Source organism: Brachycentrus maculatus, unplaced genomic scaffold, assembly GCF_059751285.1.
Source record: "Brachycentrus maculatus isolate JH-2025_06_01 unplaced genomic scaffold, ASM5975128v1 h1tg000144l, whole genome shotgun sequence".
NCBI classification, from domain to species: Eukaryota; Metazoa; Arthropoda; class Insecta; order Trichoptera; family Brachycentridae; genus Brachycentrus; species Brachycentrus maculatus.
This window is the reverse complement of record NW_028280897.1, coordinates 3,220,987-3,248,972: the sequence shown is the minus strand read 5'-3', so window position 1 is coordinate 3,248,972 and position 27,986 is coordinate 3,220,987. Positions and strand designations below refer to the sequence as shown.

At 36.0% G+C, this 27,986-nt stretch overlaps 1 protein-coding gene across 1 annotated transcript in view; it reads right to left on the bottom strand.

The window, feature by feature from the left end:
• The window catches only part of RhoGAP15B (RhoGAP_ARAP and RA_ARAPs domain-containing protein RhoGAP15B), a 41,160-nt gene extending 14,947 nt beyond the window's left edge, over window positions 1-26,213 (bottom strand). The window contains exons 1-8 of the mRNA XM_088260871.1: window positions 24,555-26,213; window positions 13,788-13,989; window positions 13,041-13,161; window positions 8,496-8,608; window positions 8,213-8,336; window positions 7,444-7,656; window positions 1,466-1,650; window positions 7-240 (exon numbers count right to left, since the gene is read on the bottom strand). Coding sequence (XP_088116997.1) covers window positions 7-240; window positions 1,466-1,650; window positions 7,444-7,656; window positions 8,213-8,336; window positions 8,496-8,608; window positions 13,041-13,161; window positions 13,788-13,989; window positions 24,555-25,825 — 2,463 coding nt within the window. The 5' untranslated portion in view covers window positions 25,826-26,213. The remainder of the gene's footprint in view (window positions 1-6; window positions 241-1,465; window positions 1,651-7,443; window positions 7,657-8,212; window positions 8,337-8,495; window positions 8,609-13,040; window positions 13,162-13,787; window positions 13,990-24,554) is intronic.
• Window positions 26,214-27,986: the final 1,773 nt, after the last annotated feature.

Genomic DNA, 27,986 nt, shown 5'->3' with positions numbered 1-27,986 from the left:
TATTACCACAACGTTGACACAGTTTCCGTCTTGTTTGTTATTCAAGTAAATCCAGACGTGAAGATCTCCAGAGCGTTTCTGCATCGGATTGGATGTTTCTTGACATCGGACCAGCACTCTGAGCATCTGCGATTCCCTTTCAATGTTGGCCTGACTCGGTTCATAGATTTCCAGGTAAAGATCAATCAAATCAAAAACCACCAAATTTATCTTTTTCAACCAATTGGTTCCCGGGTGTTCCTGTAAAAAAGAACGCATATATAGCACAAATCTAAATATTAGGATTTCATCATCTATAATAATGATTTATATTATATTTCTTGAATGTTTTCCGCAAATACTTTGTGGCACATTTTATAAACTTTCGTTTATAAAATGTGCCACAAAGTATTTTAAACTTATCGTTTGATAATGCCCCAACAAGGCGAAACAATTGTCACAATATAATTTTTTATGTGTTTTTGTTAATAAAATACAACTAAGTAGACTCAAAAAATCTGTGTTTGATTTAAAATAAATACATAAATTAAAATGGAGTTCTACAAATTAAACGCCAAATCAATAAATGTACAATTTAACCTATTAGAGAGAATTTTAATGTTTTTAAAACCCTGATGATGACAAGGTTCTTGTCGAAACCGGTAGGTTAAATTGTATTAATAAAAAAAGTGGTTAAAACAAAGTTGATTAATTTTATAAATTTTTACTATAGTTTGAGTAAGCAGCGAGTGCAATACTCAGTCAGCCATATTTTGTCTACAACCATACGGTACTGTAAAATAAAATAAAACTAGCAAAATAACAAAAAATATATGAGACTCGAGTTTTTAGGTTCTAGAAACAGTTGATTTTATGCATTGTTCTCTCTGCATTTGCTGACCATTTTATTATTTCAAGATAAGAATTTGATTATGTGGAATTCAACTGAAGAAAATTTCTCTTTATCATACAAAACATTTCTTTTGTATATCAATTTCCATTAATTCATACTCTAAAAAAAGAAATGGCGCATGCGCATAAACTGTCTGTGACGTATGTAAGGAAGAGAGTAGAAATGATTCTTCCACTCTTTCCCTTCAACTGTCAGTTGAATTCGGAAAAGGAGAAGTGTAACGTCTAAAGGTACTGGAACACTGATTAATATATTATTTATTTTTTGAAAATTACAAAAGTTATAAGAGCGAGAAGAACAAAGCGACGCCAATAGACAAAGAGCAAGCGCGACATATTAAGTTTAACGGTATATCTAATCTGAGCACACAAAAATTTGTCCTCCACTAATATACGATTTTAAAGCAGTTACATGTGGTGGGGACAATACTGTAAACAAATAAAGTCAATGAACTGTGTCTTTTTATTCTTCTCGCATACATTGAAATTAAATGTAATGTTTTCAGGCGACTCGTAAGTGGAAAAACATATATTTGGACACACAAAATATATCAGTACAACATTGTCTACTTACCAGAGCGATCATGAGCGTTGGTCCCCAAACTGTTGCCAAATTCATGGCGTTCATGCAGTTGTCTTGAGCGAGCGAAGAGATGAAATGCAGATGAGTGATCAATAGCTTCAAAGTGTTTTGACTGATCGGCTTCAAAGTCGCGATCAAGTCTTTGTAGACGGGAACTTTCTGCCTCCGTGGAAGATCTGGAACATTCAGAAGGATAAGAATATTTGTTACATGTATTTCTTTAAAGAATGGATAGAATCCAAGGCTGAGATAAGCATTATCAATAAAATTAATATGTAATATTCCTACATATCAGGATAAACCTTATGAACACTTTTTTCGCCATTTAATGGTAAAATAAAACCTTTTTTTGTGTCACAATTAAAATATATATATATATATTACTTATAACCCATATCCGCACCCAATGGTGCATAGGGCACTGCATCAAATTGACGCAGTGTTATCATGATCATTACTTACATGAAGGCAAGGTGATCACTCTTGCGCTTCAGGAACCAGTCCAGGGTAATATTAAATAAATATTGCAACGTAAAAATCACTAATATTTATTTTCACCCCCCTGGGAATCGAACCCGGGACCTCCAGTACGGTAGCTAAACACGCTGACCATTGCTCCACGGAGGCGGACCAAATATATATATATATATATATATATATATATATATATATATATATATATATATATATATATATATATATATATATATATATATATATATATATATATATATATATATATATATATATATATATATATATATATATATATATATATATATATATATATATATATATATATATATATATATATATATATATATATATATATATATATATATATATATATATATATACATATACACATACATATAATATATGTATAAATATATTTATATATATATCGAATCTTGAATGCAGATATACAGGTAATTCATAAGATACATTGTTATAAGCGGCTCATTGTTAATCAATTAATAAGATGGCTGTTGTGGAATCATGAAAGTTGAGATGGTTTCAGCATGTGAATCGAACGAGTGAAGAATGGTCAAACAAATTAATCAGGCGAATGTAGTTGGTAGAGCACGGAAAGACAGAGGAAAACTTAACATGATCAAGTATTTCAACAAACATACATAGACAAAATAAAGGGCATGGTCGCTTGGAGACATCCAGTACGATGCAAACTTGCAATAATAAAATCATAGAGCCAGTTATGCCATTCAAGTATTTGGGTGTCCAAGTGTCCAGCAGCAATAACCTGTACAATGAAGTAAGAGAGCAAGCAAACAAGGGCTCTGCTGTAGCTGGATGCTTAAAAAAATTTGTATGGAGAAACAAACACATGCTGAAGGTGAGAATTTATAAGACCTGCGTAATAACAAAAAGCCTTCTTAGGACATCCGAAATGAAAACTCTATGACCAATTGCAGGCCTAACACTTCGCGACAGAGTAAGAAACTCTGAAATAAGAAAAATCTGCAATGTTGAAGATGTTGTGCGATGGGGAAGAGAAAGAAGACGTTTCTGGAGAAATCATGTGGGAAGAGCGAGTTCGGATCGAGTGGTGAGGATAGCAGCGGACAGTAGCATAAGTGGGATCAGACCCCCAGGAAGACCGCCTAAACGTTGGAGAGATAGCTGGTCTTCCACCTCCCAGGAGCGGACCGGAGAACGACAGGACATAGTCCTAAATAAAGAGGAAGAAGAAGTATTTCAAATGCTTGAAAAAGTGGCAGGTATATACGAGGAGATGCATGAATGTGGTAGAGGTGAAGATTGTTTGGAGAGACAGATTGGTGAGAGGAGATCTATTCTCTCTGCCTACCCTTGCGGATGAAGTGGCGTGGTGGTTAGTTAGTGAGTGTTATTTATGAATTTGTTGTATAAATAATATTTGTCGTAAATCAGATCGGAAGTTTTGTACTGACATTTCCCGGTGCAACTCCATTTGATAATGAATAAAACTACAAGTATATTTACAACATTTTGAGTGTGTCTAAATACTTGTTCACAAATCTGGATTATCTCCAATTATAGGAATTATTCTTAATATTATTTTTTTCTGGCGTTTCTCATTATAATCCAGAATTCGGACTTCACATACTAATATAAGAGTTTCTGCTCGATAAAAAGCTTCTTTTCATCTCACCAATAGATGTTTCTAGTGAAGTTCTAGTGATTCAAGAACATGGTTTCTAAATTGGTTCATATATATATAGAACTTCCAAGAATTTGAGAAGTATGGTTGTCAATAATGGGTAGAATTGGTGAATGTTACATGTGCGTAAAGTGATCACTTAATCTTGTTTAAATATTTTGATGAGATATAAAAAAAATAATAATATCAACAAATATATTGTTTTTTTTCTGCGTTTTTACTTTATTTGACCAGCGACCAGGTTTTGTCATTACTGACATCATTTGACTGACATCATCTGACTGACAGACTGGTGCATGATAATGATAATAACGAAACTCGGTCATTGGTCAAATAAATAAAAGTGGATAAAATTAAATGGTTGTTTTTTTATTAAATATATATTTGCTATTCTCTTACTATCTTGGTTCAGATGAAACATATAAAGGTTGAACAACAAAGTCCAGATGACATAGTAATGTTTAATTATTGTTTTAATATCAAATATTAATTCTAAAAATAATTTTTCAGTCCGTTACGTCTTAAGGACACGCAGAGGGCCCGCAAACAAAAATTAACTTAGCCAGCTCTAACAGGGGGATTAATATCCCCCATATATGAATTTTGTTTCCTTAACTTTAGTGAGACGTCCGCCTCCGTAGTGTAATGGTCAGCACGCTCGGCTACCGTTCTGGAGGTCCCGGGTTCGATTCCCAAGGGGGGTAAAATAAATTTAAGTGATTTTTTCACTCTAATATTTATTTAATATTACCATGGACTGGTACCTGAAGCGGAGGGCTGATCACCTTTCCTTCATGTGTAAATGATCAAGATAACACTGCGTTAATATGACACAGTGCCCTATGCACCATTGGGGTGCGGATAAGGGTTTTATTATTATTAACTTTAGTAGTATTTTATGACATCTCAACATAGATGAAGAAGAATATGAAAGTCTGAGCATTTACGGGGTTTACGACCGTCATGGGTTGGTTTAAGTGTTACAAACGTGTAACATTCACCAATTCTACCCATGATTGACAACCACACTACTCCAATTCTTGGAACTTAATAATATTAGAGAATTTTTTTCCCTTTTCTAAATTTTATAAATGTTTCAAAATCTTATTTTAGTTAAAAAGCACAATCAGTCCGTACCGCAAGATCTACATTCTTATATATCAGCACGTTAAGTTTTATCTGCTAGCGACATGTTATTTCTTTCGTCTTCATCTTCTTCCAACCCTTATCTGCACCCAATGGTGCATAGGGCACTGCATTGTAAAGAAGCAATGTTATTTTGATTGTTAAAATACACAAAAGAAAGGTGATCGGCCTGCGCCTAAGGTACCAGTTCAGGGTAATATTAAATAAATATAATACTGATATATCACTAATATCAACTGACCCTCTTGGAAATCGAACCTGGGACCTCCAGCATGATAGCCTAACGCGCCTTTGATACAGTACACCATGATGTCTTATTGAAGAGGCTGTATGAGATCGGTTTCTTGGATGGTATACTAAAATTAATGGCGAGCTACCTTCAAAACAGAAACCAATACGTCTTCTACTGTCTGTTTGCGTCAGAGTGCTTCAATACTTTCTCGGGTCTTCCGCAAGGCTCTAACCTGGGTCCATTATTGTTTTATATTTTCATTAATAATATAAGGAATGTAATTTTAAACTCACGGTTTCTGTTATTTGCGGATGACCTAAAGCTTTTCTTAATGGTGACAACATTTGACGATTTTTGGGGTTTTGGAAAATACCCGCATGCTGAGAACTCTACATAACTCCTTTTTCCGAAGCGGGATTCTTCTATATCTTTAATAACCACTACGTTATGGAGGCAGACTATTTCTTTGTCTCTTATAAATGTGGTATTAACCTAAGGAGAGAGTGAGACAGTTAGACTACTCCTCTTTTGTTTGATCCGAATTCCGGCTTGTTGTTATCGAATGACGATATCGGTCGGCGCTTGACTGCGAGTTCAAAAAGACGTGCCATCTATGTCTCAGCTGGCGGGTTGATACTTGCTGCCAGCTGCGTACCATGATTTCCACACAAATATGATGACTGGGGTCTTTTGGTACCCCGATTCGAATCACGAGTAATTCTTGGATGACCAGTATGGGAAAGGTTAACCGTGTAAATGTGATAGAATGCAATCAGCAGTCAATTTTTAATTATCCCCATTTTTATTATTTAAGATAATACGTTCAGAGTTGCTTCATATTATGAATATTTTATATCAAAGGTCAAGAGCGCAAGGTGATCGCGAGCAAAATAATCTTTAATTTCCTTCAAGCTACGTAACCAGTACTGGATTTATGTACAAGCTAAATAAGCTGTAGGTCAAAAAACTGGTAGCCGTAATTTTTCTCCAATGACGTTATGGAAGCTTCAGATGCAAATGGAGATACAGAAAGGGAAGCATCTAGCCTTCTCGGCAACATGGAAGAAACTGTGTTTCTGCTGATATTCACAAAGTCACTTCCGCTTTGCAAAGTGAAACAATTTATATGGACACAGCTGTTAAATTGTATCAATCACTTGCAAAGTTTTTGGTGCAATCAGAGAAAAATTTGACAATTATGATGTAGAAAAAAAAATTTATAAAAGAAGTCGATGGATAGATTTGAATTTTTTTACTACTACTACTACCGCCATTACTACCATCTAAATAATCTTGCTTTTCGTAGAGAAAGACTGATGTATGGTAATTTATATTTTATATTTCAAACACATGCATTTATGTATTTACGTATCGGTTGGGTAACGTATTTTCCTAGAACTGCTAAGTGACAAACGATTTTGACAAATGCGTTGTACCAAGATGAATATATTGAACTCTGGCGGATGCGACTTTATGGCCAAGTACCTGAATTTAAAAGGGAGATGATGCAAAATGCCATGATAAAATCAGATTGCAATAGCATTTGCTTTTCACGGAATCAAATTTAAAAGGCAAAATACGATGGAGAAATAATAAAAGATTAGCATTTGTTTTTCACGGATGTCAAATTTAAAAGGCTAAATAGACTGCTTGCGTCGTCAACAGGATACGCCGGGAGAATACATTGTCCTGGGATTTAAAAGTCGAAATAGTTGAGTGAATACATTGTGCCGGAACTTTAAAGTCCAAATAAGAACCGAGATAAGAAAATAAATTTTATATTTGTCTTTTTCAATCATTGTCAACGAGTTTACAAGTGTTTTTAATTTTTAAACTTCTGCATTTAATATGAAGTAAAATGCTGATGGAAACGTATGCAACATTACTTATCTTTCATTGGAACTTTAACTGTCCATCACATCATTCTTCCTAGCTCTCCTCGAACTCTTACATGATCCTTTTACAAGCACTATCTGCCCTCTAATTACTTCTACTTCATTTGTCTCAATTCTCTGGATTGGTCTGCAGCAACAAATGACACCTTATTGCGAAACCCTCTTCAGCCTCTTATTACAAACGGCTGTAGAAGGCTCAAACTTTTGAAAAGTATCACTAGTCTGTATTTGGTTGGTTGGACGAAATTTTTCTTAGCAATAAGTTCGCTAATGTACATTTATTCTGTACAAGAAGTTTAAATGGTAAATATTTCAGTCGCAGATTTCGTAGGGAAAAGTAGCCAGGAGGTAAGTTATTTCTCTAGATATAGAGTAATAATTGTCTCGGATCAAGAATATGTATGGTTGGGCTGGGATTGGAAGTCAGGAGCTGTTACAGACATTATGAGACAAAAATCCTAAAGCCGCGAGTTGAGGAACTGTTGAAGAGTAGGCTCGAGCAGAAGCACACAGAGGAAGAATGAATTAGAATTACCTGTTACGGAGCAGAAAGCGGAATGCATGCTGGGAGGCAGAAGAGACTCCGGCAGTCGCCGGAAAAACCGCTTGAGGACGTTGGCCACATCGTGCTCGGAGTGCGTGCGCACCGACAGATGCACAGCCCAGGCGTCGGCACAGAACGCATTCATCAGATTGGCGATCTCCGAGTTGCTCCCGGCCCTGCGGTATATTCCTTGAGTAAGACTCCCTGCAACACCAGGAAATGGTATCAACAAAAATCACTACACTAACTACATAACTAAATAACCATCACACCGCGTCCCCGAACAGGTAGACAGAGAGAATAGAACACCTCACTACTCTGTCTTTGCAAACATTCTTAGTCTCTTGCACATCCATGCATTTCCTCATACATACCCGCCGATTATTTCTACTTCTGACCTGAACACTTTCGAGTATTATTTGACATACCTGATTGTGGCAAGTTTTTCTTGGTCTTCCTTTGCTCTGCTAAAATGGCCCCATAAATTTGTTTTACCATTCTTTCTTTACTCATTCTTTGTACATGTCCAAACCATCACACTTATTTCAGCTTTGCATTCTTTCCTTATTGCATCATTGGAACATCTATCATACATTGCTTTGCCGCACTGAAAGATAGCATTACGACTGCATTCAACCTATTTTCATCCTACCTGCCAACTCCACACTTCACTTCCATACATAATATTACACAAATGACCGTGCTAATAAGATCTGGTGATTCGAGTGATATTATTTAGTTATTTTGAATAATGTTTTACCTTGGGAAAAAATGAAATTGATGCATTTATCCACAATGGTGGGGATATTATCCTTGGTCAACTGCTGGTGGTGCAACGAAGTTCCATTGTTGCAAGCGACACCTTTCAGAATCATGTACCATAGCTGAAACACAAGAAAACACATTATCATAGAAGGGATTATTTATCAGTCTTCATTGTTGATTATTGAATTTAGTGTGGCTTCAAATCTTTCCAAGACTATTGGAAGAGAAAATTACCCACCAAACACCAAACATACAGGAGGAAACCAAGAGGAACTCACCCTTGTCTCTTTGGACACTGCCGCTCGCAAGTAAAGGGTTGCATCGTGGAAGTCCATGAGCAAATTCAGTGACTCGCTACTACCCGATTTTTTTCCCTCAACTTTCTGGAGGACTGAAATAATAATACATGATGTATTTATGCGGGAAAAACATCCCCCGACCCCCGAAAGTACTATGTTTCTACGCATCGTGACGAACCAAAAAAAAACAGAATTTAACTAGTTTCATAAAAAAAAACATCGCAGAAATAAATTATGGTAGGTATTTTGTAGCCATACTATTTAAAGAATTCAACTGGACCTACACTAAATACTCGCTGTTACACGAATTTTATATCGCAAAAACACAACGCCATTAACAAAACTTATACATAAAAATAACGGTAAAATGTTATGTGAAAAATTGTAGGGAATGAATGAATGGTCAATTTTTTTTTAAATTTCATTATTACAAAAAAATGTAAATACTTGGTAGAATAATTAATGGAAAATCTAAATAGGTAAACATTTTGCATGTTTTTTTACTATAAATAATAGTTTTAGATTCGACATCGCAGGAGGCTAATCCCTCTCAAAAACAGGCCACAAGGCGTACACCAAGAAGAAGAAAAAGAATGAGATTGATAATAATAGTTTCAAACGATAATAAATTTGAAAAACTAACAGCTACTATTTTATAAAATGCTGCTTTACGGGCATAAATGATTTTTTTTTAAAATTGATCATTCATTCACGCCGTCGCATCCAAATATTAAGCTTCTGTATAAAAAAAAAAACATAAGACGTCCTAAATAAATCAAAATAAATTCTAAAATCTACGAACATAGTCATTCATTTTTTAAAGTAAACATAAAAGAGATGGATAATGGAAGTGGGTAGATCGTATTTGATTGCATGAAAAAATTATTTCATTATAATTTTATAAATAAATATTGTAAAATGTGCCCTTGGCACGGGCACATTATTGTAAATTGTAATTTGTGATTATGTATATGATGAAATAAATAAACAAATATATATATATATATATATATATATATATATATATATATATATATATATATATATATATATATATATATATATATATATATATATATATATATATATATATATATATATATATATATATATATATATATATATATATATATATATATATATATATATATATATATATATATATATATATATATACAAATATATAATAATATACAGTGAAACCTCTATCTATCGTATTTAAAGGGACCTATTGAAATAAACTATGAATGCGGGATTAAGAGGTCAATACACAAGCCAATCCAAGGCTAATCTGCATAACTATTGCTAGGTAAATTCTAAGAATACATGTTTTAGATGTAATTAGATGTATTTATTTTTTTTAAAAATACAAAACTGAACAGAACCAGAAAATATTAAAGTTAACAGTATAGTTTCAGCCAGCAAATAATATAATACAGTAGAAAGTTTTCAATCTTTCGAGGAGTTTGCATGCTTATGAAAATGAAGGTACAGGCAGCGGCTTCTCTTCATCAATATCCACCTCTTCTGCTGTATCCGTCAACTTTGCGTCACACAAGCTTTCCATAGTTTCCATCCCACACGATGGAATATTGTCGTCGAATGTAACAAAATTGAGTAGAATGTAAAAAACACAGAAAACTATTTCAAATATGCAGCATAATTCAAACCATGAATGCGGTAACGTGGTCATACAGAAACCATCCATGCGATTTGTTTTTCTATGAAATGAATTCAGGGTAGTAGAAAAAATAAACGACACATCGCTCACTCCTTTCAAGAACGTCATAAATCAAAAAACTTGATTTTTCAGGAAAACGTTTTTAAAGTTTAAAAATATAATACAATGTATTAAAAACAAATATCAAGCCACTTATTGAACTTTTTACTGTGCAACAGATCTTTTTAGTTAAAACCTAAAGGTTCTTTCTTCATTTAAAAAATATTAAGGATATTAAAAAAAAATAATTAAACAATACCTTTACTTCGAAAAGCAAAAACAACACCTTCTGCCCTGTAGCGGGTAAATATTAAGTTAAAAATATGCCGCTTTTGCTGGGATGTACTACATTTTCTGGGGATTCCGAATCATACACAACTGAAAATTGACAATTTTTGATTTATGACGTTCTTGAAAGGAGTGAAGGGACATCTTGAAAAGGATTATTTGATGAACGATAGATTGAGGTTTCATTGTATACAATTTTACATAATTGTAATAAATGTTTTTTAATACCTTCGGATATATTCCTTTATCTACCTAAAAATGTATGTACCTAAAAAAGGAGTTTTTTATTAAATTTACAGTATTATTTTATTAATCAATTAATTATTTAGTAGTGTGGACCATCTTCAAATAACACAGAGAACAGTGCACGTAAGAGCTGATAAGCGACTAAAGGTTGACATTTTTGTGACTTTTTACGTTTATCACAAATAGCATTGAGAGAAATACATATATTGATGCCTTCCATATTGAATTTGGCCAAGAATGTAGCCAAGAATTAAGTTAATATATTTTTATTGATAAGTACTGTTGCTGCACGAAAAGAAATACTATGCGTCTTTAAGTATATTTAAAATAATAAAAATATCTACATTAGTAAAAATGTTGATGTCAATTTAATCTTTTAAAAGTATTCACTTTACGCTTTGAAATTTTGACACGGCGTTTATTGGAATATGTGCGTGTTTTTATACATGAATTTTTTTTTTTAATCTATTTGTTAGTTCAAAATCTTAAATCTCCTACAGCAGATGTTTTTACCTGTGGCAAGAAAAATATCACGTTTTTTGTAATAATAAAAAACTGTTTTTTGAGGGAAATGGCAGCGCCATTTATTGAACGCAACAGTGATACATACTAAAAATTTCTCATGGGGGTCAGCATGTTTCTTAACAGCTGCTAAAATAGTGTATACCCACAAGCATTGTGAAATTAAACAATTTAGAAAAGTGTGCTCTCTTTTCATCTTTTTCCAACAATGCATATTTCTTCTTCCTCTTGGTGTAGGCCTTGTGGCTTGTTTTTAAGAGGGATTAGCATTCTGCGATGTCGATTTCCAGCTGTCAATCCATCTCTTTGGTGGTTTGCCTGGGAGTTGTCTACCGTGTTTGTTGTTGGCCGTGCGCAATGTGATGCGGGGGAGTTTGGATGGTTCCTCGTATGCGCATACCATTGTGTTCTTCGCTGCTTTCCCCACCTAACGATATTTTCGATCTCGCATATTTCTCGTATCCTGGTGTTCCTTATTTTATGACTCTTGCTAGATACGCTACTTGGAGTCTTCATTTCTGACACTCTTAGCGCGTTTGTTATTGTTGTGTTCACGTATGTCACGATGGGTCGCACAAAAGTTTTATATATTTTAATTTTCCTGCCAATTTAACGTCAGGATTTTTCCATATAGATTTTTTCAGACATCCTGAGATGACCACAGCCTTGTTTACTTGCCCCATCACTTCACATGGTAGATCCATTTGAACACACAGGTCCATACCCAGATATTTGAACTTTTTCACTTGTTCCACTAAGTAGTATTTAATAATAACAAATCGTTTACTCCTTTCAAGAACGTCATAAATCAAAAAACTTGATTTGTCAGGAGAACGTTTTTAAAGTTTAAAAATTTAATACAATGTATTCAAAATAAATATCAAGCCACATATTGAACTTTTTACTGTGCAACAGATCTTTTAAAGTAAAACCTGAAGGTTTTTTCTCCATTTGAGAAATATTTAGTTTATTTAAAAAAATAATTAAACAATACCTTTTCTTCAAAATGCAAAAACAACACTTTCTGTCCTGTAGCGGGTAAATATTAAGCTAAAAATATGCCTCTTTTTCTGGGATATAGTACATTTTCTGGGTATTCCGAAAATATGCACAACTGAAAATTGACGATTTTTGATTTATGACGTTCTTGAAAGGAGTGAGCGAAATGTCCGTCTAGATTATCTTGTGATACATTTAACTCATTTCAATTGCATTTGAAGAAAAATCATTACTCATTATTGCAGTGTAACAGATAACAAAAGGTGATCTTGCAAATGCTCCCATTTCATAAGCATTTTATGCATGTAGAATCTACCTAAGATCCCTTTAATTGTATTGAAAATCAATATACAATATACGTTGTCTCTATATTAAGCAGTGGCAAAAATTATCGCTGCTTCTAATGACCATTTGAAATAAATTGTTCCAAAGTACTTATTTTATATGCGGCAGAAATACATCAAAGTATTTATTTATTCTTATCTTAACAGAAATGAAGGATTGTGAAGCTTCTTAGGCAGCGAATCGATAATCATCTATAATTAAGACAAGAATTAAGAGTGAAATTTGAAGGAAGCGTCACGTTTATTAGGCACATTTAGTTACATAAGACAGAAGGAAGATATAACGTAGAGAGAAAGAGAGTTATACATTTTGACGCTGCTTGCGACGTGTGTGTGTGTGTGTGTGTGTGTGTGTAAACATACAACACAAATAGTGATGATGGAATATTTTTGTAAGAGACATACCAACACATCGAGCCTTCCTCAGGTCCATGACTCGAATGTTCGTATCCTGGGAGTTGTAATAAAGGAGCGATCTTCCTTTGACCAGGAGCCAAGCAGCATCCCAAGGTGCAGTGATTCCCTCCTAAAATAAATTCAATTGTTTATTTTTTTATTATTAGAATTTTAAATAATAAAAAGACCAAAGTGATGTAATTTATAAAAAAAAACAATGTTTTTTTCTTTAATTAATAAAATCCATATAGAATAAATATATAGAATAAATACCAGTAGAATTAATATTTTTCGTACGCACGCCCGCTAGTACCCACACACATCAGCATGCATGCATTCACACGCGAACACATACGCGCATACACACACGCACACAATCGCGCACAATTTAGCGATTACATTCGCGCACTCACTCGCACATACACTCGCGCACACAAACGCACATACACCCGCGCACACACGCGCTCTAAAACAAACATGCGCACACTCTCGCGCTAGAACTAACATGCGCACACTCGCGCTAGAACAAACATGCGCACACACGCGCACACACTCGCGCACACACTCGCACGCATACACTGGCCCACACACACGCAAGAACAAACAGGCGCGTACACTCACTGTGTTGGTATATATTTACTTATATATAGATAGATACATTAAAGTTTAAAAACATTGCGTGCATATTAAACAGGAATTCATTTGCATGCGTACCTATTATTGGTTGAAATAAAGAGAGAGAGAGAGAGATATGACCTTCAGGTAGCACCAGCCGAATCTGTTGATCTCCGCGATGCAGCGCGTGGGGAAGACGTCCGAGAACATCTCGACGATGCGCTTCATCCACAGGTCGCGCTCCTCCTCGCTGGTGCAGCCGAACACCACGGAGCCGCGGTTCGCTCCCAGGGCGCCCGAGCTCCACAGATTGGTTTGGAAGCAGTACAGCTCGCCGTCGAAGCTGAAAGCAGTCGGCAGATGGAGCCTCCAATTGTCGGCTGTGTGTTTTTATTTATTTTATTTATACTCGGTGAAGACCAAATGACGCCTGTACAATGCCGCACGGCTGTCCAAACTTAAAACACACTATCTGCCGGAAGGGTAATTTTACCACTTCACTCGACTGGTGCTGTTCAGCGGGAAGGGTAATTTTACCTTTTCACTCGACTAATTGCGTAAATTGCGTTACTTTTGCGGCATCTTTTGATCTCATATCGATGTATACAGTATGGTTAAATGTTATCACTTCTTTACAGAGATGTTTATCTCTATTATGAACGCGAATCCGCCCGCAGATAGTGTGTAAAACACAGTAAGGGACATTTTTTTGTAGTACATATTTTTGCACTTTTGGACTAAGTAGAATGTACTTAGTCCAAAAATGAAAAAAAAAACGGACTACACAAAAATTTCCCTTACTGTGTTTTGAGTTTGGACAGCCGTGCATTGCTCCTGTTCTCTTATACGGCCGTGAAACATGGCACCTTACAAGGGCCCAGAGCAGCCGTGTTCTGAGCTTTGAAAATAGGTGTCTGCGGAGAATTTTAGGCGTGCGGTGGTTCGACTTTGTGAGGAATGAAGAGATAAGGCGTACGACACAACTGTCGCCAAGAAAAGGCAGTTCAGTTGGCTTGGCCATATACTGCACGCATGCCTCTTTTACAAGGCATCAGGTTCACGCCGCCCAGGACGACCACTGCTGGCGATTCGTCGGCAGTTCTCGTCAGAACTTTGGGACGCGGATCTGACTTGAGAGGATGAAAAGGAGCTGGCAGCCGACAGAAAAGCCTGAAGACAGTTTGTGGACTCCATGGTTTAATTAATTTACAGAACAGTTACATAAATACCTTTACATTTATGAGTAACAAAAAACAGATATTTGTAACATTATGTAATTTTTCATGCCTCTAGCGAGATAGCGAGTGTTTTTGACAAAATTTTCACTCGTGAAATTTTAGTACCTAACTTTTAACATAAAGAGTACATCCACTCAAGAGTAGGCTTAGACCATAAAACTTAAAAAGTTGAAGCCTAAGTAGGGTCACGATAAGCGGTGTTGCATAAGCCATAGCTAGATATTAGAGTCACTTGGACGTTAGGCAATTAAAAAAAAACATAAATACCTGGAAGAGGGACGGGAGGGAGGAAAAGGGGAAAAATCAAAGCTCAAGTCAAGGACAAATTATGTAGAAATTTGACGTTAACACACTAAGTACTTAATTACAACCCGTTCGATTGATCGATGCTTAATCAATCTCTTTGTTAAGAACGTTAAACGGCAACACTAAAATTTGACAAATTTTAAAAACTTTCCTTAATTTACGTATTTTAATAATAAAACGTATTTAGTTCATTAATTTTTTACATGTGACGATGGATTCCATAGATAAAAAAAAATAACTATTTAGTTACATATTTATCAAATCCCATCGCCAGCAGTCGGCGGGCGTAAAAATACCCGTCCGAAATGTGTTAATACATCTTCTTCGAACCCTCATCCGCACCAGATGGTGCACAGGGCACTGCATCACATAAACGCAGTGTTATCTTGATCTTAAACACATGAAGGAAAGGTGATCAGCCCTCCGCTTCAGGCACCAGTCCAGGGTGATATCAAATCTTTATAAGAGTGAATAAATCCCTCTTATATTATTTCGAGAAATAAAAATACTTTGTGTTTTATTCCACTCACATTTTTATTAACCAACTAGTTTCGGCAACAACGTGTTGCCCTCTTCAGGGTTTAATTTATGACTCATAAATTAACCAATTAGTTTCGGCACCAAGAGGGTTGACGAAACTAGTTGGTTAATAAAAATGTGAGTGGATCAGAACACAAAGTATTTTTATTTCTCGAAATAATATATCAATATGATCCACAAAGTTAATGCTTTCAATATTCAAAACAACGAAAAACAAAAGACTTACAGACGAAGATAGTTTATTTTTCTTCAAACCTTCATCTGCACCAGATGGTGCATAGGGCACTGCATCATATAAACGCAGTGTTATCTTGATCGTCAACACACGAAGGAAAGGTGAGCAGCCCTCCGCTTCAGGTACCAGTCCAGGGGATAATCGAATAAATGTTACAGTGAAAAATCGCTGATATTTATTTGACCCCCGCTGGGAATCGAACCCGGGACCTCCAGCACGGTAGCCGAGCGTGCTGACCATTACGCCGCGGAGGCGGACATGTTGATACATGCCGGCGCCTAAAAAATGTTAGCCTTGTAGCTGAGTGCAAACCCAGAGAATCAACATTTGGAATTCAATAATTTATGTATTTTTTTTACGCTAACTCGCCGGCTCGGCGTTAGGACATTCCAACGGATCGGGGCAGTTTAATTACGCTCCATAAATAAGCCTGTGGTTTTTTTGTTGTTGTTTTAAGTTCAAGGACTATCATTTTTTCCTCAAGTTTTTTTAAAAAAAAAAATTAAAACATTTAAGTATATTGTGTCCGAATATTCGTTCACAAATCTGGATTATCTCCAATTAAAGGACTTATTTATCATATTATTTTTTGACATCTCAACATAGATGAAGAAGAATGTGGAAGTCTGGGCATTTACAGGGGTTACTGCCGTCATAGGCTGGTATAAGTGATCACTTTACACATGTGTAACGTTCACTAATTCTACCCATGATTGACAACCAAACTACTCAAATTCTTGGAACGTCTATATATATATACTCCTTCAGTATATTCTACTCTTATAGTGCGCCTCCGTGGTGTAATGGTTAATGTATTTAGCTAGTGATCCCGTGTTCGATTCCCAAGGGGGAGAGGGGTGAAAATAAATATTGGTGATTTTACACTATAATATGTATTTAATATTACCCTGGTCTGGTCCCCAAAGCGCACGAGTGATCCCCTTACCTTCATGCAAGTAACGATCAAGCAGTGGCGTGCATTTCATATAGGCACATAAACAGTGCATACCTTAGTCTAATGAAAAAAACACTGCGTCAATACGATGCAGTGTCCTATGCGCGGATAGTCGTTGGATGAAGAAGAAGAATTGATAATCTAGAGCGCATCATATGAGGTGCCATATGCGTCATTTTGGTCCGGATGAGATAAAAACTTAGTGTGGGCTTTTATTTTTTGTTCACCGTGTTATTTCGAAAATAAGCAAAAAGGGAAGGAGAAGAAGAAAAACTAAATGGCAATGCCCGGTTAAATACATGCCAAACATAAGCTGAAATTCTACAAGATCGAACAGGGATGGTGAACCTTTTGAACCAAAAAAATATTTTTTCAATATAATAATATGTCGCGTGCCACACGTGAAAATAAAAATGCATCAAATGCTTGTGTAACTTCAGATTTTAAATATAAACAAAGCATTGATACATCGAAAAAATAACTAAGTACTTATTTAATAGCAACAAAAAAACTGAATCAAAAAACCCTATGAACCTTTAAAACTTCATTATTAGTGAGGTTTTTGTTGTTGGATGCTAGACGCCATTTTTTATTTCGGGTTCACAGCTGGTAGCTTTTAATAGAATACAAGTACATAGTAGTTTTTACGTTTGTCTGCCTCCGTAGTGTAATGGTCAACACGCTCGTCTACCGTACCGGAGTCCCAGGTTCGATTCCCAGGAGGATCAAATAAATATCAGTGATTTTTCACTCTAACATTTATTCGACTATCCCCTGGACTGGTACCTGAAGCGGAGGGCTGCTCACCTTTCCTTCGTGTGTTTACGATCAAGATAACACTGCGTTTATATGATGCAGTGCCCTATGCACCATCTGGTGCAGATGAAGGTTTGAAGAAAAATAAACTATTTTCGTCTGTAAGTCTACTTCTTATGTCTGATTTAATAAAGTTCATTGAAGAATATAATATAATTTTTTGACATCTCATCAAAGATGAAGAAGAATATGTAAGTCTGGTCATTTACCGGCTGACAACCGTCATAGGCTGGTTTAAGTGATCACTTTACACACGTGTAACATTCACCAATTCTACCCATTATTGACAACAACACTACACAAATTCTTGGAAGTTCCATATATATATACTAACCAATTTTGAAACATTGTTCTTGAATCACTAGAACTTCACCAGAGACATCTCTATTGGTGAGATGAAAATCCAAATTTTGTGAACAAGTATTTGAACACACTCAAAATGTTGTGAAGAAAATAATAGTTGACGAAAAAATTGTAAAATGTCAAAAATTGTAAATTGTAATAAAAAATAGATTTTTTTTTTTTTTTTGGATAATCACTTTTATTTTGTTCATCTTCTCGCGTGTCATAGGTTCGCCATCCCTGATTTAGAATAATAGATTAATTTATTTCGAATCCGATCATGGCCAACAACTTTATATGCACATAAGTTTTAAAATTAATTTAAATAAATTGAACTCTCAAATGAATAAAAGCGTAATTAAAATAATCTGAGTCATTTGTTTTGTCCATAATCTGCGTGATGACTTTAAGTGTCATGCGATCCAATAAATTGTGGTCAGGATTGTGGCGGTACATGGCACTCTGATATGCAACACGATAATGTCGCGAAAACTTACTCATACGATGTTCATCTAAAAATTAAAATAATAAGAAAGAAATATGGACATTTCGGGTGTAGTTGAGTTACTCATGTACAAATGGCGTCGTGCGTCAATAATATTTCACATTTCGCTCACTCCTTTCAACGTCATGTCGTAGTCGTACAGGAGAAAGTGACCAACTAACAAAACGTAAAATGTTCGGGAGGGCCATTTAAGTCATTTTTGCTTGGCAACAAAATAAACACCAATGCAGCTAGTCATTTTAACCAAGTCAATATATTATACTTCCAAGTTTTCCCAATCCTTTGGGATTTTTTCAGGGCAATATTAAGCTAGTAAGATATCAAATAGTCAATGATCACGTTTTTGTAAAACTTGATTTTTCACGAGATCGTTTCGAAAGTTTAAAAATATAATAAAATTAATTAAAAGTAAATATCAAGCCACTTATTGAACTTTTACTGTGCAACAGATCTTTTTAGGTAAAAACGTTTTTTTTCCATTTGAAAAATATTTAGTATTTAAAAATAATAAAAAATTAACAATACATTTTCTTCAAAATGCAAAAACAACACTTTCTGCCCTGTAGCGGGTAAATATTAAGTTAAAAATATGCCGCTTTTGCTGGGATATAGTACATTTTCTGGGCATTCCGAAAACATGCACAACTGAAAATTGACGATTTTTGATTTATGACGTTGTTGAAAGGAGTGAGCGATTTGTGAACTAGACAGCTGCAGTATACGGTATAGGTGATAGCGTCAAAGTTTATAAAATATTCCGAGTACCGGGACTCGGTCGGACGACAGTCAGGTCGACATTGGAACAATACTACCTGTGCGTGTTATAATTAGATTTTATATTTTATATTGATAGAAAAGATGAAATAAGGACTTTATATGTTAATATAAGATATTGTTTAAGACTTTCTATAAGTCAATTAATATAAATATATTGCTTACATGTTACTGACATCATCAGATTGTTCGTTGCCACCAGTCTGATGATGTCCATATCATCAAAACCTAGTCACTGGTCAAATGAAATAAAATTGGAAAAAATTATATAGTTGTTATTTTTTGTTTGGACCACCAGTCTGATGACATCTGTAACGACGAAACCCGGTCACTGGTTAAATAAAATAAAAGTGGAAATATTAAACAGTTGTTGTTTAATTATAAAAAAGAGAGGATAAAAAATAAGAGATATAAATAAAAAAAAACTAACTAACCATCACGTCGCTTCCCCGCAGGGGTAGGCAGAGAGAATAGATCACCACACCACTCTGTCTTTGCAAACATTCTTCGCCTCTTCCACGTACATGCATCTCCTCATACATACCCGCCGATTATTACGACTCCTAACCTGACCACTTAAGAGAATATTTTTATTTTTAATTTTTTTGTCCGCCTTTGTAGTGTAATGGTTGGCGCGTTTAGCTACCGTGCTGGAGGTCTTGGGTTCGATTCCCAGGGGGGGGGTGAAAATAAATATTGATAAATTTACATTCTTACATTTATTTAATATAAGCCTGGACTGGTCCCCGAAGCGCAGGAGTGATCACCTTGCCTTCGTGTAAGTAACAATCAAGATAACAATGCGTCAATACGATGCAGTGCCTTATTCACCATTGGGTGCGGATAAGGGTTAGAAGAAGAAGAATATATATATATTTAACAGTTATTTAAAGAAACATGTATCGTGAATTTGAAATGAAGTATTACTAACAAAGATATGGAACGCCATATTTTCATAAATAAACACTTTATGTAAAGCTGAAACATACAATGCCCTGATACTGCTAATACTACATCAGTCCGGCATAGCCTTACAACAATACATTATATTCACCGAGAAAAACTTGGCAGGATTAAGTATTTCAAATACTTGTGCGTGGTCAGGTCAGAAGAATAATCAGCGGGTATATAACGAGGAGATGCATGAATGGTGGAGAGGCGAAGAGTGTTTCTAAAAACACATTGGTGTGGCGTTCTATTCTCTCTGTGTACCCCCGCGGAGAAGCACCGTCATGGGCGTTTATGAGTTTTTACCCGTAAGATTAATTATATGTAATTCTTGTTCAAGGCTGACCACCTCGTCCTTGTGTAATTGACACGCAAGACAACACTGCGTTGATGTGATGCGGTGCTCTATGCATCATGCATCAATGTGACTAGGGCATTCTAGCTAGTGTAAATAAGATGCTACTTATTCGAAGAGAAAACTAAAAAAAAAAAATGTCTGAGAATGTCACATAGCTCATTCCTTTCAACAACGTCATATATCATAAATCGTCAATTTTCAGTTGTGCATGTTTTCGGAATGTCCAGAAAATGTACTAAATCCCAGCAAAAGCGGCATATTTTTAACTTAATATTTACCCGCTACAGGGCAGAAAGTGTTGTTTTTGCATTTTGAAGAAAATGTTTTATTTAATTATTTTTTAAATATTCTAAATATTTTTCAAATGGAGAAAAAACATTCAGGTTTTACCTAAAAAGATCAGTGGCTTGATATTTATTTTTAATAAATTTTATCATATCTTTAAACTATAAAAACGATCTCCTGAAAAATCAAGCTTTTTTATACGAGTATATGACGTTGAGTGAGCGACATGTCCAATACAAATAGGTATTGAATAAAACCTCAAAAGACGGCTTGAAATGCCTCAAAAAGGGGCCTTGTTAGGGTAGGGTCCTTTGTATACGTATATTAATAGCCCACTGCCAAGAACATGCCTTAAATAATAATCAGAATTGTGGATACGTATGGCGTCACCCGTGCCCAAATTATTCAGATTATTCAGTCTGCATCCCGGGTACATAAATACATGTAGCAAACGACCGAAATTCAAAATGACCAATTTCGTACAAAACAAACTGTCAATTGAAATTCAAAAATTCATGAATAATGTTACCTTATTCGAGAATTGATCAGATTTAGATTCAAGTGAGTTGACATTGATATATCATTGTTCGTGGCTTGGGCGACGAATTGCCAACATGCTTTACATATTTTTATTGGGTACATTACTTTTTTACATATATTTGAGATGGATATCTGGCGGCACTCGGTAGATTTAAATATTAACTCGATAAACAATACATGTGTCCTTACATATCAAACGCTGACACATCCACAACGCTTGAATTGTGGAAAAACTGGTTTTGGTTTTTTATTCACAAATAGTATAATAGTGAATGACATTTTTCAAATTAAAATTTTAACAATTTCATAATTCAAATATCCTATTGAATAGATACTCGATAGAACTTGTAGATGAAGCAAAAACATCTAAATTGTGGGTATTTTTTAAATATACACACACATACTACTACTGACTATCCGCAAACAGTTGTACATAGGGCATTGCATCAAATTGATGCGATGTTAATTCAATCGTTTGCTAAAATTAGATTTAAGTTTTGTGCTGTATAATTTATTCTATTAATTTAAAACTGTATAATTTATTCCACTTTTGTTTTATTTAACCAGTGACTGGGTTTCGTCGTTACATAGAGTTGGCAAAAGAAGGATGAGAGTAGACTGAATGCAGTCGAAATGCGATCTCTCAGAAGAATGTGCGACAAAACGATGTATGATAGATGTGCGAATAGTGTAATAAGGAAAAAATGCAAAGCTGAGATAAGAATTATCGATAAAAATTAAGAAAGGTGTTTTGAGATGGTTTGGACATGTAGAACGAATGAGTGAAGAAAGAACGGTAAAACAAATTCATGAGGCGAATGTAAGTGGAAAAAGGAGCAGAGGAAGACCGAGAAAAACATGGCACGATCGGGTATGCCAAATACTTGAAAGTGGTCAGGTTAGGAGTCGTAACAATCGGCGGGTATGTATGAGGAGATGCATGAACGTGGAAGAGACGAAGAATGTTTGCAAAGACAGAGTGGTGTGGTGTTCTATTCTCTCTGCCTACCCCTGCGGAGAAGCGGCGTGATGGTTAGTTAGTTAGTTAGTTATGTTTATGTTGTTTTATTACATGCTTTGAAAGTCGCTAAGCATATAGCTCAGTCTGAGCAACACTTTGTGAGAAGAGCCACAATGTTATTTCAGTTCTAGCAACGTAGTTCATACTCTTATCTCTTGAGATCAATCGGTGACCAATGCTTTGTATATTTAACCCAGATAAGCAGATGTGCGAAGGGTAGAGTCCTTATTTTTGTTATTGATTCATTAGCCATAAAATATTAATGATAACTACCATAAGTTTCGCGTTCATGACACACTTAAAAGTTTGTATGTTGCAAAACACACTCCCAATTAATTTAACACCTAGATTCTATCAGTTTTCAAACATTGAACAGCGTGGCCTAATTTAAGGTTTGTGACTTGCCGATGGACATGGCTGCGATGTCATATCAGCTAATATAAATCTAACTAACTAACCATCGCATCGGTTCTCCGCAGGGGTGGGCAAAGAGAGCTCTGTTTGCAAACATTCTTAGTCTCCTCGCATCTCCTCATACATGCCAGCGGATTATTTCTACTTCTGACCTAAATGCTTTCAAGTATTTGAATACCTGATCATGCCAATTTTTTCTCAGTATTCCTCTGATTCTTTTTCCAACAGCATTTGCCTCAAAAATTTGTCTTACCATTAGTTCCTCCCTCATTCATTCCACCATGTCTGAACCATCTCATCACAATTTTCTTAATTTGATGGATAATACTTATCTCAGCTTTGCATTCTTTCCTTATTTCACACAACGCAGTGCCTTGTGCACCATTAGGTGCGGATAAAGGTAAAAACACGAATAAGAATATCACCTTTTTGTCATGGAAATTACATGATATCACTGCATATCTGATAGTTTAGTGCCTTATGCACCACTGGGTAAAGGAGAAAGACGTATTAGGAAATAGTGTATTAGTTAATAATATATTATTAGATTTAAACCAATATTTTTAGCTTTTCCACTTTTTTTATTTGACCAGCGACCGGGTTTCGTCGTTACCGACATCATCAGACTGGATCAGTCTGATGATGTCGGTAACGACGAAACCCGGTCGCTGGTCAAATAAAAAAAGTGGAAAAGCTAAAAATATTGGTTTTAATCTAATAACATATATTAAAAATGCAATTCCATCACGAAGTGTCAGTGGATAATATAAATCTATTAGTTAGTTAAACCATAATGCTCCCTATGTTCAGCATATGGAGTTCACACACTGTCTCCAGGCTTTTCTGTCGGCTACCACTTCTCTTGCATCCTCCTAAGTCAGGTCCGCGTCCTGAAGTTCAGACGAGAACTGTCGACAAATTGTCAGCAGTCATCAATTACAACAGCATCATCAGCGTACTCTAGGTCGCAGAGTTTCCGGGAGAGGGAGATGGTTATACCTCGGTCAGATGGTAATGACATGATTACACTCGGTCAGATAAAGAGAAACGGCGCAAGGACGCAGCCTTGTCTGACTCCGGTAGAGACCCCAAACCAATCCGTGACAACATCGTCAACTCTCATACGGAATACTATTAAGGTGAAGGGACTTAATTAGTTACACTTATTTCGCAGGCACCCCATAAGCTACCAGTACTTTCCAGAGTGTAGGCCTGTGCGGACTATCAAACGCCTTTTTGTAGTCCACAAAACAGTGTATTAGAAGCTAACATCAACATCAGAATCAACTATTTTTGAGATTGGCTTCTCAAATATGAAAACTAGTATAAATCTAAAAATGATTATGTGAAAATATTGATTAAACGATCCATTTGGGTATTCTCAATTGATGGCGGGCCATTTGGTTTATTATTGATTCCCAGTGAAAACAAAATCCTGTAACAACAGAATCCTAAACAAATATCTGTACTGACACTGGGACATCAAGCCAGAACACAAATAATAACAAAACTTCAAATGACTACATAGAAATATGCGGCCACTGCAGATCACGCACAGGTACATGTGTACCAGGCGTGACAAATTATTTAGGTGAAGGAAAAGAGGTAATAAACAAGAGCACTTCACTTACCTGAAATTGTGAGACAGAATAACTTGAATCGAGAGAAAGTTTTTAAAATTGTAGATTTCCTTAGAAGATGAGTTATCCTGGTAGAAGGTGAGCTTATGCTCGGAAAGAAAGCACGGTCGCAACGGAAACTTTTTGAACAACTCTCCGATGCCTCCTGCCAAGATGCGCACCATGAAGCCACGATGGTGAACCATTCTCGCGGGCAAGGTCAGCTTACTCGGAATAACACTGGGATCCATCTTCTTCCTCAAGTATGATGCCGAATCGGGGACCATTTTCCAAAGGTTGGAAAATCTGGCCATAAAGGACATACTCTTGGGTGAGCTCTGCGCACTCGGTCGATCGGCGGGCGCTTTGGTAGTCGGTTCCAGGTACCACTCGGATCTACGCTTCGATCCGCCAGACTGAGGAACTCTCGGCGTTGCGGGATACTCTTCCGGCAACGAATCCACTCTCTCCGGCGGAGTGGGCGGAGCCAAGTACAACACGCCGTTGCCCCAATACTCGCACTCGGACCCGTCCGAATAATGCTCCTCCGGGTGAGGGCTCAGCCTCGTGATCCTGGCGGGGCTGCTGAGTCTCACAGTGTTGCCCGTCAGGGGATCAAACTGCAACATGACGCTCTGACTAGGTCTGGCAGCGCCCGAATTTTCACCAGCCCCGTCCCTCCGGGAATCCCAGTTGGTGTACAAGTTGCGGTTCCGCATATCAACTTCGGGAATGAGCAATACGTAATCGCTATCGTCTGCGCTCGGGCTGTCTCGACCCCCGATCAAAATCGAATTTGCGGTAGAGGGCCGGTTCGACGAACTTCGATTAGGAGCTTCTAAAACTGGAGAGTCGACCCTTCGAAAATCGTTCATTATTTCGTAGTCATTCGTACACGGACTCCGATCCGTGGGCGCACTGACGTACGGATATTCCCCGGTGGCCGCTTTCTCTACATCGAAGGGGTACATGGGGTGAGTCTCGCTGGGACTCAGGCGGCGACGGTCGTACGTGCGCAGAGAAGGAAGGCAGTTCTCAGGACACGGGCGGAGGTCGGGACATTTTCTCCTGCGATGCAGTGCACCCGCGTTATCGGCCTCACCTTCGGTCTCTCCTTCGCGAACCTCTTCTACTACGTGATGCGAGGCAACCGCTCCCGGCGGAGTGCGTGCGTGGGTAGATCGAGGTAAGGGCTCTGGTTTCTTGTTGGCTTCTGAATTTCCCGCATTCCCCGCTGCTAAACTCTTGCGGGGAAGCGGTTTGGGGACATTGCTTTTTTCCATTGTGAAAGTAATTTAATTGTTCATATCCATAATAAAAACGCGCTTGTCAGCATACAGATTAGATTTAAATGCGACTGGTAGATTACAAACAAATTTAAAAAAACATCAACATAATAATGTGCAATAAAAAAATTGTGTTTTTTTAAGTTCACAAATGCGAAGAGTTTGTGTTTTGAAATATTATGATTGATTATTCACCAACATTGTTTATATAACTTTATTAACACTTACACAAATGTGTCTTCGAGAAGTGAGTTTATTATACCACAGTAAAGTTGTAGAAGCTCGCTTGGAAAAAGAGGTCTTCACCGAACGAAAACACAAAACAAACTTAACATCAGTTTAGACTTACGGCGGAGCTCAACAGAATTTGAAATGCAAAAATAAAGGCGCTAACACACTACGCCCCGTCACGAGTGGACTCATGATTATCGCGGTCTCTCGATTATTCGATTGGCGAATAAATGAAATATTTTTAATATTTTTGTGCAATGCCACCTACTAAAATAAAGATCATGGAAAAAATATATATCGGCTGTAAAAATAAAATCAAACTTAAATTAAAAGAGACGTAGTAGGATAAATGGCGAGCTCGATTATTACCAATTGAAAAATAAATTCAAGAAAAAAATATGTTTTTTAAGTCCATACGTGATTTATTTTTTGTGGTTTTTCCGTCCTACCTGCAGACATGCCTCTGAAAAAGATTTTTAACCCTCAACCTTCCTAATGAAAATGATCAAATCGGAAAAAAATATGATAATTCTATTTTACAAAATCGCTCAAATGTAAAAGATTGTATTCTTTTTCCATCGCCCGTTTTCTCTTCCCAACTAAATGATCGATCGTTTAAATAGCATATGTGAGTGTTTTTCAAAAGCACTTGCCAAGCGCAATAAATTGTGCATAAAGTACGCTTAGACTGACATTGTTATGAAATAGGTAGTCAAAAGAACGATTATTTTTCAAAATATTAGGCTAATTTTTACGAACGTCAGAAAACGACTTCCTAGTATCGCCTTTCAAATTGTTGGATTTTTACAATCTTTCAAATACTAAGTGCGTTTTTTCGATTATTATGCCGTATGTAGTTAGTGTAGTTCCAAATCCGGTTTAAGTTATTTTCCACTACGTGGTATAAAATCGTTTTTCTTTATTTTCAACCGTTAAAATTTATAACCACTTCTGGTGGTTTAAAATTGGATGACAATTTTACTCGTAAAACTGAAACGTATGTTTTTTTTTACCGTTTATCGATATCTTTGTAGAAAAAGGAAAATATTTTTTTAATACAAAATATTATCATATTTTGTATCATACAAAATATGACCACTAAATTTGATACGAAAATGGTCTGTTTTCTAATTTAATTTGAAAATATATTAATTTGGTATATTTTTGAGAAAAATCCTCGTTCGCTGGGTTTTCGTCCGTTCTAATTTGCATATTAAAGCTTTTAATTTGTATGTTAATTTGTACATTACAGATTATGGGTAATAAATGTTTTTTTTAATAACTTTAGATATTAGTACTTTTTGCTAATATTGCAGCATTCATTTTGTCCTAACGAAGTTAACAGAAATGCAATCTGAAACTACGATTACGAGTGATATTGACATACGTCATGGCAATCTTGAAAAACGCTTCCACCAAAATCTCTGGCCAAAAAAACTGGCCACGAATTGTGCAGTGGACGTCCTGGTTCACAGGAACCTGATGCCGTGTAAAAGAGGCAAGCTCTTGAAAGCCAAACCTAGCCTAGCCTAGCTGAGCCAACTGAATCGCCTTTTTTAAGCGACAGTTGTGACCATGGGTTTTCTGTATTTCCTCACAAAGTTAAACCACCGCACGCCTAAAATACAAACCTCATTAATGTTTCTTTCAAAATAAGTACCACTAATAATGATTTCGTGGTTACACGTCGATATTTTTTTATTGTGTTGGCATACGTCATATTTTTAGGTTAGTTACATACTGCACATGAGGCATGTATAAAATTAAATATCGAGTGGAAGCGCTCCTTAATATTGTCATGAGCAGAAAATGATAATGAGTCATTAATTTAACATGTGTTGCCATACAACGATCGGTTCATTGTTTATTTCCGCTAGAGTGACTAAATGCCCGAAGTACCTACGTAAGTGACTTCGTACTTATAAGG